Source organism: Equus caballus, chromosome 12, assembly GCF_041296265.1.
Source record: "Equus caballus isolate H_3958 breed thoroughbred chromosome 12, TB-T2T, whole genome shotgun sequence".
NCBI lineage: Eukaryota > Metazoa > Chordata > Mammalia > Perissodactyla > Equidae > Equus > Equus caballus.
The window spans coordinates 30770375-30788907 of record NC_091695.1 but is presented as its reverse complement, the minus strand read 5'-3'; the positions used below and the strand labels follow the sequence as shown (position 1 = coordinate 30788907).

General features: G+C 35.8%; 1 protein-coding gene across 1 annotated transcript; it reads right to left on the bottom strand.

Moving 5' to 3' along the window:
* Nucleotides 1-4958: 4958 nt before the first annotated feature.
* On the bottom strand, nucleotides 4959-5897 carry LOC138916845 (olfactory receptor 5AN1-like). Its single transcript, XM_070230449.1, has one exon. It carries the CDS (start codon nucleotides 5895-5897, stop codon nucleotides 4959-4961), a length of 939 nt encoding a protein of 312 aa, XP_070086550.1.
* Nucleotides 5898-18533: the final 12636 nt, after the last annotated feature.

Below are 18533 nucleotides of genomic sequence, written 5' to 3'. Positions count from 1 at the left end.
TTAATAGATTTATATAGAACATCCCATTCAAAAACAGCAGAATACACATTTTTCTCAAGTGCATATGGAATATTCTCAAAGATAGACCATATGTTGGAAAACAAAGCAAGCCTCAGTGACTTTAAGAAGAATTAAATTGTATCAAAAGCCTTTTCTGACCACAATGCTATGAAATTAGAAATCAACTACAAAAAAGGCCAGAAGTCACAAATATGTGGAAACAAGCAACATGCTACTGAATAACTGTTGAATCAATGAAGAAATCAAAAAATACCTCAGGAGAAATGACAGTAAAACACAGTGTACCAAACCTTATGGGATGCTGTGAAAGCAATACTAAGAGGGAAGTTTACATAACTACAAGCTTATTTCAAGAAACGTGAAAAATATAAAATAAATAATTTCAAACTATACCTAAAAGAAGTAGGAAAAGAACAAATGAAGCCCAAAGTCAGTAGAAGGAAGGAAATAATAAAAATCAGAGCAGAAATAAATGAAATAGAGACTAAAAAATCAATAGAAAGGATCAATGAAACTAAGATCTGGTTCTTTGAAAAGTTAAACAGAATTAATAAACCCTTATCCAGACTCAGTAAGGAAAATAGACAGAAGGCTCAAATAAATAAAATCAGAAATAAAAGTGGAGAAATTCCAATGGACACCACAGAAATACAGATTATAAGAGAATACTATGAAAAGCTATATGCCCACAAAACAGGGTAATCTAGAAGAAAGGAATACATTCTTAGAAACATGTAGCCTCCTAAAACTGAATAAAGAAGAAATAGAGAATCTGAATAGAGCAATCACAAATAAAGAGATTGAAACAGTAATAAAAAATCTCCCAAGGAACAAAAGTCCAAGACAGGGAAGTTCTACTGGTGAATTCTACCAAACATTGAAACAAGATTTAATACCTATCCTCAAACTCTTCCAAAAACTTGAAGAAGACAGGATGTATCCTAGCTCATTTTATGAGGCCAAAATTATTCTGATTCCAAAATCAGACAAGGAAAACAAAAAAGGGAACATTACAGGCCAATATTGCTGGTGAACATAGACCCAAATCTCCTGAACAAATGTTAGCAAATCAAATACAACAATACATTGGAAGGATCATACACCACTATCAAGTGAGATTTATTCCAGGGACACAGGGATGGGTCAACATCTGAAAATCAATTAATGTGATACACCATATAAACAAAGAAGAACAAGAATCACATGATCATCTCAGTAGATGCAGAGATAGCATTTGACAAGATTCAAAATACATTTATAATAAAAAAAAACTATGAATAAAATGGGTATAGAAGGAAAATAACTCAACATACTAAAGGCCATATATGACATACCCATAGCTATCACCATAGTTAATGGTGAAAAACTCAAAGCTATTTCTCAGAGGACAGTAACAAGAAAAGGATGCGCACTCTTGCCACTCATTCAACATATTAATGGAAGTTTTGGCCAGAGCAATTAGGTAAGAAAAAATAATAAAAAACATGCAAATTGGAGAGCAAGGTGCAAAACTGTCATTATTTGCTGATGACATAAATCAATATATAGAAAATCCTAGCAAATCCACCAAGAATCTGTAAAAAACAATCAACAAATACAATAAAGTTGCAGGGCAAAACATCAACATAGAAAAATCAGTCACATTTCAATATGCTAACAGTGAACTGTCAGAAAGAAAAATCAAGACTACAATAGCAATAAAATATCTAGGAATAAATTTAACCCAGGAAGTAAAAGACCAATACGCTGAAAACTATAAGACATTATTGAAAGAAATCAAAGAAGATATAAAGAAATGGAAAGATATTCCATGTACTTTGAGTGGAAGAGTAAACATAGTAAAAATATCCATATTACCTAAAGCAATCTACAAATTCATCGCAATTCCAATCAGAAACCCAATGACACTCCTCATGGGAATAGAGTAAATAATCCTAAAATCTATATTGAACAAGAAAGGGCCCTAAATAGCCAATGCAATCCTAAGAAAAAAGAACAAAGTCAGAGGTATCACACTCACTGAATTCAAAATGTATTGCAAAGCTAGTAATCAAAAGAGCATGGTATTGGCACAAAAACAGATACACAGATCAATGGAAGAGAATTGAGGGCCCAGAAATAAAACCACACAACTATGGACAGCTAATCTTCAACAAAGGAGTAAAGAATGTGCAATGGAGAACATAAAGTCTCTTCAATGAATTGTATTGGAAAAGCTGGACAACAAAATGCAAAGGAATGTAAGCAGGCCATCATATTACACCATATCCAAACATTAACTCAAAATGGATTAAAGGCTTCAATACAAGACCTAAAACCATAAAAGTCCTAGAGGAAAATATAGGCAGTAAGCTCTTTGAAATCGGTATTAGCAGTGCCTTTTTGAATACCATGTCTACTCAGGCAAAGGAGACAAAAGCAAGAATAAACAAATGGGACTGATCAGACTGAAAAACTGCATTGCAAAGAAATTACCAACAAAAGGAAAATATAACTCACCAAGTGGGAGAAAATATTTGCAAATCATGTATGAGACAAGGGGGTAATCTGCAAAATATGCAAAAGAACACATACAACTCACCAACTTGGATACAATATTTGCAAATCATGTATGAGACAAGAGGGTAATATGCAAAATATATAAAAGAATGCATACAACTCAACAACAAAAATACAAACAAGCTAATCAAATAATGTGCAGAGGATATGAACGGACATTTTTTTCAAAGAGGATATATGGATGACCAACAGGTATATGAAATGATGTTCAATATCACTAATCATAAGGGAAATGCAAATCAAAACTACAGTAAGATATCACCTTACTCCTGTCACACTATCTATAATTACCAAGACAAAAATAACAAATGTTGGAGAGGATGTGGAGAAAAGGGAACCTCATACATTGCGAGTGGAAATGCAAACTGGTACAGCCATTATGGAAAACAGTATAGAGACTTCTCAAATAATTAAAAATAGAAATACCATATGATCCAACTAGTCCAATCCCGGGTATGTATCCAAAGAACATAAGAACACTAATTCAAAAAGATATATGCACCCATATGTTCATTGCAGCATTATACACAAAAGCCAAGACAGAAGCAACCTAAGTGCCCATCAGTGGATGAATGGATAAAGAAGATGCAGCATATATACACAATGGAACACTACTCAGCTATTAAAGAAGATGAAATTTTACCATTTGCGACAAGATGGATGGACCTTGACTATATTATGTAAGCAAAAAGTCAGACAGAGAAAGTCAAATATCGTAAGATTTCACTCATAAGTGGAAGATACAAGCAGTAACAACAATAAACAAACACAGGGAAATACAGATTAGATCAGCTGTTACCAAAGGGGATGGGTTGTGGGGCAAGGGGTGAAAAGAGTAAAAGGGCACATGAGTACAATGACAAATGGTAACTATTCTTTGGGGGGTGAACATGATGTAGTCTACATATAATTTGAAATGTAATGATGTATACCTGAAATTGATATAATGTTCTAAATCAGCATTACCTCAAAAAAAAAAAATAATAACAAGCCAAAAATAAGAATTCAATGAAACTCTAAGAATAATATGTAAATGTAATGACATGTTTTGTACCAGTTTGTTCAAGTCAGAGCAATCTCGAAAGTCAACATTCAGTGTTGCTACACATCTTTTTTTTAACCTGACCACAACTTTCTCTCCTACTTCACACAGCAAAAACTGTTCAGAGTTGAGAACCTTGCTTGTACCACCATCTATCTCCTTTCCTGGCCCTTGAAGTCTGCTGGAAATATCAGCATTAGAGTAACACAAACCATTCTACTTCATCTATAATATCACCCCAAAAAACCATAAGTCTCTAAGACATAAAATGTTGAACAAAATGATAGGAAAGAAAGTATATCAATTTTCCATATTTGCTCTTTGTCTTTGCAATACTGAATATTCAGTAATTCTGTTATTATGATGAGCTGTCACATGTATTCTCACACCAAATAGTTTCAGATGTTTGAGATATGAAAAATGATTTGGTAGTGTGATCCCATTGGCTATGTGAACCAAGGGTAAATTTTCCAGATTGGATGGGGGAGAAAAAGGGAGAGTTGAGTCCCACAATATCAGAAATTGCTATTGGTTGTGACATGGATTTTGAATATCATCTCCCATCAGAAATCCCCACTGGACACTATGTGCAAAAAATTAACTCATCAGATTCATAAATAAATGGCATTGAAGGGACAAGATACTTCCTTCCATTCCTTTTATGATTCAAATCACCTCCTCTTTCCTTAGACTATAGGTGGTATAGACTAGGATGTAATCAAAAATTTATTAGATGATTAGCATTGAAAGAGGCCTTAGACAAACACTAGCTAGGTAAGATTGGTCTTTGCAGTAGGCACAACCAGACCAATTGCACAGGATTGTTTCTGTCCAAAGTCACATCCTTTCTCTTTGTTCCTTCCTATTCTGGTCAGAAACACAAAACAAACATTGGTCACTTCTGTGTCTTAGTCATGCTGCTGCATCAAAATATTTGAGTGACAAAGTTTCTATATCCAAGAGGACCTCTGTCTGTTACCTTTCCTTTCATGTCAGAGTCCTGCAATTGGGCAGGGTTCAATCTCAGAAACTAAAGGAAGCAACAAGTGTTTTAAACCTGATGTTTCATAAATGATGGAAAGATTGATATATAAATAAATGATCAATCTACTCCTCATGTAAGCTGATGTTCATGAACCTCTAGGACTTAAAGATATTGTGTTTGCATGGCATTGAGTCACCTATTGGTCCATTTTGGCATATTATTTGTGTCAAATTAAGTCTTCTTTTTCCAAAGGCAGTATGAATTTTGTTATAGTGCATTCTTGTGCATATTATTCTGGGTTAAGGTGATTCTGATAGGATAAATATGTCAAAAATCTCATAATCTGTGACCTCAGCAATACTTTCCCTTCTTTTGCAACCTCTTCAAGGCGTCTTTGATTTCTTTGTTCCTCAGACTATAAATCAAGGGATTCAACATGGGAATCACCACAGTGTAGAAGACTGATGCAAATCTGTCAAAGCTGGAGGAACCGCCAGAGCTGGAACTCAAGTAGACAAAGATACTTGAGGAATAGAAGAGGGTCACTGCTGTCAGGTGAGAAGCACAGGTGCTGAAAGCCTTGGACCTGCCTTTAGCTGAAGTGATCTTCATAATGGAGATGACAATACAGCCATAAGATATCATGATAATTGAGACATTTATTATCCCAAAGATCACTATTAATACCGCAGTCATGAGTTGTACAAAGAAAGTGTCAGTGCAGGACAGGACTAACAGTTGGGGCATGTCACAGAAGAAGTGGTTGATGACATTAGGCCCACAGAATTGGAGCTGAAGCATGGCACACAATTGGGATATAGAACCAGAGAATCCTGCCATATAGGACCCAAGCACCATTTGAACACACAGAGTGGGTGACATGATGGATGAATAGAGAAGTGGGTTACAAATGGCAGCATATCGATCATAAGCCATGGCTGTCATGAGACAAGACTCACTCAGTCCCATGGTTGAAAAGATGAAGTATTGAACAGCACAACCCACAAGGGTGATGGTTTGCTGCTCCTGGAAAAAGTTGGAGAGCATCTTGGGGACTGTGGAGGTCACGTAGCAGATATCAATGAAGGACAGATTATGGAGGAAGAAGTACATGGGTGTGTGGAGATGGAAATCCATCCTTATTAAGATGATGAGACACAGGTTCCAAATCAGAGTCACAATGTACACCAACAGGAATACAACGAAGAGCACTGCTCTGATTCCGGGGAAATCTGAGAATCCCAAGAGGAGGAAATGGGTGATAGCTGTAATATTTCCTCCTTGAGTCATTGGCTTGGTGCTCCTAAAATGAGAAAAGAGTCAAAAGAATGCATTACTGACTCACGTGAAATGACGACATTATAATTCTCACATCTGCCATTTTCTTCCCTTCACTGAGCACTGAAAAATGGAAAACGCTTTACCGTCCTAGAAGAAAGACTACAGTTTCCATCTAATTGTCAAATAGGACCTTCTCAGTGTTTCAGGTTCCCAATTACCTGATGAGGTCTCAGAAAAATTAAAAGACATATTTTAAAAATATTAAATATTTATTAAATTAAATATTTAATATAGGACCCCAGAACCATCTGAACACACAGAGTGGGTGACATGATGGATGAATAGAGAAGTGGGTTACAAATGGCAGCATATCAATCATAAACCATGGCTGTCATGAGACAAGACTCACTCAGTCCCACGTTTGGAAGGGTGAAGTATTGAACAGCACAACCCACAAGGGTGATAGTTTGCTACTCCTGGAAGAAGTTGGAGAGTATCTTGGGGTCTGTGGAGGTCACGTAGCAGATATCAATGAACGACACATTATGGAGGAAGAAGTACATGGGTATGTGGAGATGAAATATTAAATATTTTAAAAATTTTCTAAAAAGCAATAGAAACTCTATAATTATATGAGAGAGATCATTGTAAAACGGTAAGATTTTATAGGAATTTTGAAAATTCAATACATAACTGCTGCTTAATAATAGTGAGGTAAAACTGGCATCATTCCAGAATAAACTTGAAATAGCTCTTCTCTCCAAGATCTCATCTAGGTAGATTTTTAAAATTTTCTTCTTTTACACATAAGAAAAATTACCCTGTTTATAATAACTTCTCAAACTTTTTACAAATATATTTAATACAACACCTTCAACATGGCCTGGAAAATTATATCATAATTTATAATCCTGATATTTTCTTGTGGGATAGCATGTATGCCCAATAAAGTTATGAAGTAAGTCTTCTTAGGGAAGTCTTCATATGAACTATTCCTGAGGGAGGCTGGTACAAATATTAGCCCCAACTACTGTATCAATTGTAGGATATTTTGCATCTTAGGAAACAGCATAGTACTGTGGTTAAGGGTTCAGACTTTAGAGTTTTTATTCTGAATGACGTCATCAAGATGGCAAAATAGGTCATGCACTTTGTCACTCTTGCCAGAAAAAACTAGCAACTACTCGTAACAACACATCATTTTGAAAATCCTAGAACACGGGGATGAGGCTGAAATATCCCCATGGGCCACAGAGAATGAGAAGAATCCTGTTAGAAAGTTAGAGGAACAGCTACACTCTGACTCCATGGTCCCTCCCCCTGCCAGCACTGATACCAAAGCCAGATAAGGACATTAGAAGAAAAGAAAACTGCAGGTCAATGTCCCTGACCTGTTGAATACAGATTCTAAATTTTCAAAAAAAAATCCTAACAAACAGAATTCAGCAGCATACTAAAAGGATCCTACTCCACTATCAAGTAGGATTCATTCTGAGGATGCACAGATGGTTTAGTATACAAAAATTAACAAAAGTGATAGTCACGTTAATAAAATGAAATATAAAAATCATATAATTCTCCATAGATGCACAAAAAGCATTTGACAAAATTCAACATACATTCCTGATAAAAATTCTCAATAAATTAGGTATAAAAGGAACTAAATTGAACTTAATAAAGGCCATATTTAACAAAGTGACATCTAACATCATACTCAATGGTAAATGGTTGTAAGATTTTTTTCTAAGACCAGGAAGAAGACAAAGATGGCCATTCTCTTTATTCCTAAAACACAACAATAAGTCCTAGCCAACACAATAAAGTCAAAATAATAATAATAATAAAGCCTCATAAATGGAAATAAAAGATTGAAATTGTGTCTATTTGCAGATGACATGATTTTACGTATAGAAAATCCTAAAATCTTCACTAAAAACTGTTAGATCTAATCAAATAATTCACTAAAGTCCTGGGATACAAAATAAGCATTCTATATACAAACACAAATTGTCTGAAAAAGAAATAAGGAACCAATCCCATTTACAATAGCATCAAAAACAATAAGATGTGTAGAAAAAAATTAAACAGGAAGGTGAAAGATCTCTTCACTGAATACTATAAGTCACTGACCAAAGAAATTGAAAAAGCTACAAGTAAATTGAAAGGTATCCCATGTACATGGATTGGAAGAATTAATATTATTAAAAAGTCTATGCTACACAAATCTGCCAATAGACTCAATGCAATCTCTATCAAAATTCCAATGGCATTTTTCACAGAAATAGAACAAACAATCCTAAAATCCCTGTAGAACCACAAAAGACTTCGTATAGACAAAGCAATCCTGAGAAAGAAGAATAAAGCTGGCAAATGTTTCAAACTATGTTACAAAGCCATAGAAATAAAAACAGTATGCCACTGGCATAGAAACAGACACAAAGACCAATGGAACAGGATCAAGACCCCAGAAATAAAACTGTGTATATATGGTCAACTAACATTTGCCAAGAGAGCCTAAAATACTCAATGGAAAAAAACAGTTTCTTCAATAAATGATGATGGGAAAATTGGATATTCACATGCAAAAGAATGAAACTAGACCCTGATCTTACATCACTCACAAAAATAAACCCAAAACGAATGAAGACTTAAGTGTAAGACCTGTAATCATAAGACTCCTTGAGGAAAACATAGGGAAAAAACTTCTGAACATGGATTGGAAATGATGTTTTGGATATCACACCTAAAGCACAAGCGAAATTAAATAATTAAATAAATAAATACATAAGATGGATTATATCAAACTAACAGGCTTCTGCACAGCAAAGAAAATGATAAGCAAAATGAAAAGGTAACCAACAGAATAGCAGAAAATATTAGCACATCACATCTCTGATAAGGAGTTAATATCTAAAATATATAGGAACACATACAACTCCGTAGCAAGAAAATAAATAATCCAATTCAAATTTTTCATAGGACCTGAATAGATATTTTTCCAAAGAAGACATATAAAATGCCAACAGGTACATAAATATGTGCTCAACATCATAATCATCAGGGAATTGCAAATCAAAATCGCAGTAAGATACCAACTCACAACTGTTAGAATGGCTATAATCAAAAAGGAGACAACAACGTCTGGCCAGAATGTGGAGAAAAGGGAAACGCGCATTGCTATGAGAATTTAAATTGGTATAGTGACTATGGAAAACAGTATAGAGTTTTTTCTTTTTTTTTTTTAAAGATTTTATTTTTTCCTTTTTCTCCCCAAAGCCCCCCGTACATAGGTGTGTATTCTTCGTTGTGGGTTCTTCTAGTTGTGGCATGTGGGACGCTGCCTCAGCATGGTCTGATGAGCAGTGCCATGTCCGCGCCCAGGATTCGAACCAACGAAATACTGGGCCGCCTGTAGCGGAGCGCGCGAACTTAACCACTCGGCCACGGGGCCAGCCCCCAGTATAGAGTTTTTTCAAAAAATTAAAAATAGACCTATCATATGATCCAGCAATTCCATATCTTGGATATATATATATATATACAAAGGAAATGGTATCACTGCCCCTAAAACAAACCTGTATCCCAATGTTCATTGCAGGATTATTTATTATAGCCAGAGTATTGAAACAATCTAAGCAACCACCAACAGATAAGTGGATAAAAAGTCAAATTATATATTTATAAATAACACATGTATAAATAACATAAATAATAGGATGTATCATAAAGGAATATTGTTCAGGCATAAAAAAGAAGGATATCCTGGAATTTGTGACAATATGGATAGACCATCAGGATATTATGCTAAGTAAGATCAATCAGACAGAGAAAGGCAAGCACATTATGGTCTCACTGTATGTGGAATCTAAAACGAAACAAACTCATAGAAACAAAGATCAGATTTGCGGTTGCCAGAGGCAAGGAGTGGAAGGTAGGGGAATTGGGTGAAGGTGGTCAGAAAGTAAAACATTTCCAGTTATAAGGTAAATAAGATCTGTGAATATAATGTACAGCATGATGAGTATAGTTAACAATACTGTATCATATATTTAAAAGTTGCTAAGAGACTAGATCTCAAAGTTCTCATCACAAGGAAGAATACTGTAATTATGTGAGGTGATGAAGATTAATCTTACTGTGGTAATCATTTTATTATATATATATATATATAGTAAATTATGTTGTACACCTTGAACTTATACAATGTTGTATATCAACCATATATCAATACAAATGGAAAAAAATAATTTTAGTTTTGATACTCTCTCATGCTCTGAACTTACCCTGGTGGTTTTAACACACTAGAAATGATTTACTCATAGCAAAGTGAGGACAAGAGCCCCTTAACTGTAAGGTTAATGGGAGGGTTTTATGAGGAAATTCATGACACTGCTCAGCACACAATCCAGGACACATTAATTGTTCAATAGATGTTGGCTATTACTATCATTGATTACTTACAGATAACTATGAATGACAGCTGTACCTGTAAAAAGGAATGCCAGGGGTGCTAGAATTTATGGGTTAACTTGGGGAAATTCCTGAGACATCATCAGCTCTGTAGACAGCTAGGCATCATTACTTCTGGGCAGGTGTAGATTCAGACCTAGCATCCAGACAAATCAAACCACCTGAAGTCATAAAGACACAAATCACAGAAGTGATCTTCTGTTTAGTTTGCTTCAGTTCATGTACACTTGAGTCAACAGATAACCATCATCAAGCTATGATGAGCAGTGATGTCGAGAAAGAGTCAAAGCAACTGTTTCAATTCCCAAATACAACAAAAGTATATTTCATATGTTTGTTGATACATTCAGTGTATTATAGCTCACTAATAGATTCATAGCAGATAACAACAACTGGCTATGTTCCATATCCAAAGTGATCTTCCTTGAGTTGAAAGAGTAAATCAATATTAATGACCAAGAAAATTTTGAAAAAAGATTAATAATTAAAAAGACTTGGAGATTCAGACTTTAAAAAATAATATAAACATTAACAATTCCTTATTCTTGTAAAAATAGACATGTCAAAAGAAGAAATAGAATTTAACAAGTAAATTTTAACATTGGTAAGAATTTAACATATGATATAGGTAGTATTTTAAACTGATAGAAAAAGGATAATCTCTGCCCGAAGTGATCGCTTAAACCTAGCTCACTATCAGTAAAAAGCATTAGAGGGATTAATAGACATGCATTTATATAATCTTAGGATGGGAAAGAAATTTCTAAATTATAACATGAAGCCAGAAACTATGAGAAAAAATATGATATAACAATTTAAACTTGGCTATGGGTGAAAAACCTACTTATATAAATACAATTGATAAACTGTAAATTGGGGAGAATAGAATCATCTATAATATAATGAGACAATATCTATAAAGGTTAACACATTGTAGATATTCAGCAGTTAATTTTGCACATTCCGCTTTGGTGGCCTGGGGTTTGCTGGTTTGGTTCCCAGGTGCAGACATGGGACCGCTCATCAAGCCATGCTGTGGCAGCTGCCCCACATATAAAGTACAGGAAGATGGGGACGGATGTTAGCTCAGGGCCAGTCTTTCTCAGCAAAAAAGAGGTGGATTGGCAGCAGATGTTAGCTCAGGGCTAATCTTCCTCAAAAAAAATAAAATAAAAATTTTAAAAAAGGCAGTGGACTGTATAAAGTTGGGAAACACAGACAAGCATATTTTATCTTAGTTAATCCTGAAATTCAGCAAGTTATTATTTTGATTCAGTGCTCAATTATTAATATCTACAACGTGTTAGCCTTTATACATATTGTCTCATTATATTATAGGTGATTCTATTATCCCCAATTTACAGGTGAAAAACAGAAATTAACAGCGTTTGAGATCATACACTTAGGAAATTGAGAACCAGTACTCAACATCCATGCCTGACAGTTTAGTTTAGAAATTATTCTTTTCACTGTATACCATAGAATTTGGGTAAGGTGAAAGAAAACCTGAAGAAGAGATATAAGTGCAGGGTGTGGAAGTGAGAAAGAGGGGAGAGTTGAAGAATGAATGAGATTGAGGACCATAACCCATGCCTCATGTACTTCCTCTTCCTACTAGAAGAATCACACAGCAATTGAGATAGCATAGAATTCACTGTTTTCTATAAATCTGACCTTGACCCAGATCCTCCAGGAAGACAAGCTTCTTGCCAAAGGTTGAAATTGCTTATTTCTTTTCCAAAGGAATTTTACAACTGGACCCTATTACACTCCAAGATGTGTGATTTTGGCCATGAAATTGGCTGTCCACTCACAGCCAAAGAGATGCGCATATCTGGAGTCCTCTTACATATGTTATTAGGACAGAGGTGAAAGGAGAAAAGACAATTACAGGGAGAAAACTCTCCATGCACTTGCTCTCTTGAGACATAGAGTTCTTTTCCTGATAATTTCATGTCCCACTTTCTCATGTCCCTTCTGATTCAATCCCCCACTTCCCCATGGTCCTATTATGATCTCATGATTATAGCTTTTCTTTTAATACAGTTGGAGTCACTGAAGTTGGAAAGCACCTAGAGATCATCTATTCCAATACCGTGAATTTCCTAGTGAGGATCTGAAGCCAGTGGAGCTAAGAGATTTCCCCAAGATGACACATCTGGTTGATGATACAGCCTGATAACAATAAATTAGATATGTAGACACTTACTTGTTTACAGAGTACTTTCATTTTAAGTACACTTTCTCAAATAGCTGACCTAAATCAATCATCACAGCAGCAATGTGAGGCAGATAGGGCTGATTTCCTATGCACAAGTGAGGAAAACAAGTCAATAAGGAATACAGTAGAACTTATTTATTACAAAATCATAACTTATCATGGTTACAACCATGGGCATTGATATCAGCCAATCTGGTTTGAATGCCAGTTTTCCACTAGCTGATTGTGTGAACTTCAGCAAATTAAGCTCTTCAAGCCTCAGAATTTTCACCTATAAAATAAGGCTGATAGTAGTAGCTCCTTGATAGAGTAGTTTGTCATACAGAGAATCAAATTAGTTAAATGCTTATAAAGCATTGAGACTGTGTAGTACACAGTATGCCTTCTATTAATAGGTTTAATTTTGTGTTCTAAATTGGAGTTCTTTTCCACATATTATGCTGCATTACTGGGAAGAAGGCATCAAGATTGAGGTGTAGGTGGACTCTAAACTCCCCCCCTCCCATGGACACAACAAATTTACAACTACTCTTGGAACAATTACCTCTTGGAGATCACTGAAAAGTGAATAAAAAGAACACTGGCAACAAGGGACAGTGCTGGCAGAGCTAGAAGAGGTAGAAATTCCTTACTGGAGAGAAAAAAAGCCACCTTCAAGCTATGACACTTCTCAGCTGGGAGGGAATGATCCTAAGGTATGAAGCCATTTCTGGAGGATTGGGCTGTCTGAGTAGGGGAAGGTTACTGCCATATGCAACTTTTAGATTCAACACAAATGAGATAGGTGTCATAATTTTTGGCTTTGCTGGCTATTAACTACAATAAGGAATACCCCCCAAAAGCTATCAGACATAAGGGGAACAAAAGCCTACTCTTAAAGAGCCCATGTGCAAATTCACCCATTTTGGAAAGCAACCTAAAATCACCAGAAAGAAAAGTGTACAGTCCTTTGGTGAAAAGAGAATCACTTGATAGGCTCTGGGTGGATCTTGCTGAGAAGTGAGACATCCACAGGGACTGAGACATTGGCAGTGGGCATTATTATGATCTAGTACAGGCAAGCTGACACAGAAGCTGCCAAATGCCATTGGAATTCTTCCTCTGGCCTGTTAGCACAGGGGTCTGCGCCATCCCCCCCCCCCACTAGAGCACTGATTTAATCCAGTTCAGCCAGGACAGACAGCGTGCCCTTGGGACTGGCACCATCTAACAGCAAACCCTTGGACAACTTGTGGTTCCACAGATGTGGGGTGCTTGGAACCTCTGCTGCCAGGTGAGTGGGTCTATCTCTGTGGGGCAGGGCATGCATGTGGAGCAGGTCTGCATTGGCAGAGTGTGTGGAGCCTCTGCAGTGATGCAACTGTGTCCACTTAAGTGGGTGGGGGCATGCGCACATGGCAAGACTGTGTTGATGATGTATGTGGCCCTGTGGGTGGTGGGTTTTGTCAGCTGCAGCAGACTTGTGCTTATCAAACAACCACATAGGGGATCGGCCCCATCTTCCAAAGCCTGAATAAATTGGATGCTCCCATGCCTGGGGCTGGCCAAACTCAGCTGCAATCCTGAGAGAGCTGGCAATAGCCTTGCAAGTCATAGGCCTATAGCTGTTGTCAGTCCCTCAGTCTAGCAACCAGCCACACAAGGGGAACTACTCACTTAACAGAAAAAGTGCAATAGGGACATGATATGAGACCTTTCAATCAACTGTTCTGGGGCTCCCCACACTTGATAAACTGACTAAGGTGACCATAGCAGCAACATGAAACTGAACCTTACAACCAGCCAGCCAGGGGGACAGCCTAGCCTCCCCAGGCACCTGCAGCAAGAGCAACCCTGCCACAACAGAACACATGTAGCCCCCACAGGGGACACTCCTGAAACATTTGGAACTAGTCACAAGAGGGAAAAAGACTGATGGACCTCAAGGCATCTCTTAAATAAAGCCGCCTGTCTAAGATTGGGAGATGTAGGTGACCTACCTAATACATAGATATAAGCACAGAGAAAGAAGCAAAATGAGGAGACAAAGGAATATGTTCCAAATAAGGGAAAAGGACAAAACCCAGGAAAAGAGCTAAATGAAACAGACATAAACAATCTACCTGACAAAGAGTACAAACTAATAGTCATAAGGGTGCTCACTGATCTTGGGAGAAGAAGGGATGAACTCAGTGAGAACTTCAACAAAGAATTGGAAAATATAAAAAATAATCAATCAGATGTGAAGAATACAATACTGGAAATGAAAAATTCATTAGAGGGACTCAATAGCAGAGTAGGTGATACATAAGAATAGATCAATGAGCTGGGTGAAAGAGTAGAGAAAATCACTCGAGCTGAACATAAAAGAAAAAAAGAATTAAAAAGAACTAGGACAGTCTAAGGGACATCTGGGACAACAGCAAGCACACTAATATCCATATTATATTTGTCCCAGAAGGAGAAGAGAAAGAAAAAGTGGGAGAGAATCTATTTGAAAAAATTATAGCTGAAAACTTTCCTAACCTAAGGAAAGAAATAGACATCCAGGTACAGGAAGCACAGAGAACACCAAACAAGGTAAACTGAAAGAGTTCCACACCAAGACACATTATAATTAAAATGTTAAGAATTAAAGATAAAGAGACAGTCCTAAAAGCTGCAAGAGAAAGACAACAAGTTACATACAAAGGAAACCACATAAGACTATTGGCTTTCTTCTCAGCAGAAATTTTACAGGAGTCAAATCACTTGTAATGGCAAATATACAATAGAGATAGCAGATCAATCAAAAGGACATAAGACAAAAGTACTACAGTTATCTATTTCCATGATGAGGGTACCAGATACACATGCAAAAAGAAAAGAGATTAGGATGTCAAAAACATAAAATATGGGAAGAGAGGAAGAAAAGAGTAGCATTTTCAGCAAGAGGTCAAACTAAAGGGTTCATCAACTTAATATAGATTGCTATATACATAGGTGACTGTATGTGAACCTCATCATAATCACAAACCAGAAACCTATAATAAATACACAAAAAAGAGAGAAAGGAACTGAAACATAATGCTCAAGAAAGACATTGAACCACAGGGGAAGATTCAAGAGAAGAAGAAAGGAACAGAGAAAAACAATTAAAACATTCAGAAAAAAAGTTAGAAAATGGCAATAAGTACACTCTTATCAATAGATACATTAAATATTCATAAGCTAAATGTTCTAATAAAAAGGCATAAGGTGGCCAACTGAACAAGAAAAAGAAGATCTATATATATGCTACACACAAGAGACACACTTCAGACCTAAAGACACTCACAAGCTGAAAGTGAAAGGATGGAAAAAGAATCTCCATGCAATGACAATGAAAAGAAGGCTGTGGTAGAAATATTTGTATCAGAAAAAAATGCACTGTAAAACAAAACTGTTAACAAGAGGCAAAGAAGGGCACTGCATAATCACAAAAGGAACAATCCAATAAGATGATATAACACTTCTAATTATCTATTCACCCAACATCGAAACACCTAAATATATAAAGCCATTATTAACAGACATAAAAGGAGAAATAGGCAATAACATAATAATAGCAAGGGACTGTAACACTCCACTTAACACTCCACCAATGGGTATATCATCCAAACAGAAGATCAATAAGGAAACATTAGCCTTAAATGACATGTTAGACCAGATGGACTTAGTAGATATATATAGAACATTCCAAACAAAAGCTGCAGAATACACATTCTTCTCAAATGCACATGAAACATTCTCCTGGGTAGATCACATATTAAGCCACAAAACAAGTCTCAATAAATTTAAGAAGACGGAAATTACACAAAGCATCTTCTCTGGCCACAACTGTATGAAACTAGAAATCAACTACAGAATGCAAATCGGAAGAGCCACAAATATGTGGAGATTAAACAAAAGGTTACTGAACAATGATTAGGTCAATGAAGAAATCAAAGGAGAGATCAAAAAATACCTGGAGAGAAATGAAAATGAAAATAGGACATGCCAAAATTCATGGGATACAGCAAAAGTGGTTCTAACAGGGAAGTTTACAACAATACAGGCCTACCTCAACAAACAAGAAGAATCTCAAATAAACAATCTAACAGTATACTTAAAGGAACTGCAAAAAGAAGAATGAACCAAGCCCCAAATCAGCAGAAGAAAGGAAAGAATAAAAATCAGAGCAGAAACAAATCAAATAGAGACAACAAAAACAATAGAAAAAACTGATGTAACCAAGAGCTGTTTCTTTGAAAAGATAAATAAAATGGACAAAACTTTAGAAAGACTCAACAAGATAAAAAAGACAGAAGGCTCAAATAAAAAAAAATCAGAAGCGAAAGAGGAGAAATTGCAATGGACACCTCAGAAATACAAAAGATTATAAGAGAATACTATGAAAAGCTATATGCCAATAAATTGGATAATCTAGAAGAAATGGACAAATTCTCAGAATCATACAACCTTCCAAAATGTAATCAAGAAAAAATAGAAATTTGAATAGACTAATCACCAGTAAGGAGATCAAAACAGTAATCAAAAACCTCCCCAAAAACAAAAGTCCAAGACTATATGGCTTCCCTAGTGAATTTGACCAAACACTCAATGAAGATTTAATACCTAGTCTTCTCAAACTCTTCCAAAAAAGTCAAGAGGAATGAAAGCTTCCTAACTCATTCTGGAAGCCAATATTATCCTGATAACAAAACAAGACAAGGACAACACGGAAAAGCAAAATTACAGGCCAGTGTCACTGATGAATATTGATGCAAAAATATTCAATAAAATGCCAGCAAATTGAATACAATTCATCAAAAAGACCAAGTGGGATTTATTCCAGGGATGCAGGGATGGTTCAACCTCCACAAATCAATCAATGTGATACACCATATAGACAAAAGGAAGAATAAAAACCATATGACTATCTCAATAGATACAGAGAAAGGATTTGACAAGATACAGTATCTATTTATGATAAAAATTCTAAATAAAATGGGTATAGAAGGAAAGTATCTCAACATCATAAAGGCCATATATGAAAATCTCTCAGCTAATATAATTCTCAATGCAGAAAAACTGAAAACTATTCCTCTAAGAACAGGAACCAGAGAAGGATGCCCACTTTTGCCACTTTCATTTAACATAGCAGTGGAAGTTCTAGCCAGTGCAATCAGGCAAGAAACAGAAATAAAATGGATGCAAATTGGAAAGAAAGAAGTGAAACTGTCACTATTTTCACATGACATTATTTTATATATAGAAAACCCTAAATAATTGCACAAAAAACTTTAGAAACAATAAATGAATACACTAAAGTTGCAGAATACAAAATCAACATACAAAAATCAGTTGGGTTTCTATACATTAACAACCAAGTAGCATAAAGAGAAATTAAGAATGCAATCCCATTTACAAGTGCAACAAAAAGAATAAAATACCTAGGAATAAACTTAACCAAAGAGGTGAAAGACTTGTAGACTGAAAACTATAAAATATTGTTGAAAGAAATAGGACACAAAGAAATGGAAAGATATTCCATGCTCTTGGATTGGAAGAATTAATGTAGTTAAAATGTCTATACTTCCTAAAGCAGTATACAGATCAATGCAATTCCTATCAAAGTTCCAAAGACATTTTAAACAGAAAAAGAACAAAGAATCCTGAAATTTATATGGAACAAAAAAGACTCCAAACAGCCAGAGGAATCCTGAGAAAAAGGAAAAAACCTGGAAGTATCACACTCTCTGTTTTCAAAATATGCTACAAAGCTATAGTAACCAAAACAGCATGGTACTGGCACAAAAACAGACACACACATCAATGCAACAGAATCGAGAACTCAGAAATAAACCCACACGTCTACGGGCTGGCCCCTATGAGCAGCTAATTTTTCACAAGGGGACCAAAAACATACAATGGAGAAAGGAAAGTCTCTTCAATAAGTGGTGCTTGGAAAACTG

Bases quoted from the DNA above. Each gene is read 5' to 3' on its own strand.
- LOC138916845 (XM_070230449.1), bottom strand. From the start codon at position 5,897: ATGACTCAAGGAGGAAATATTACAGCTATCACCCATTTCCTCCTCTTG.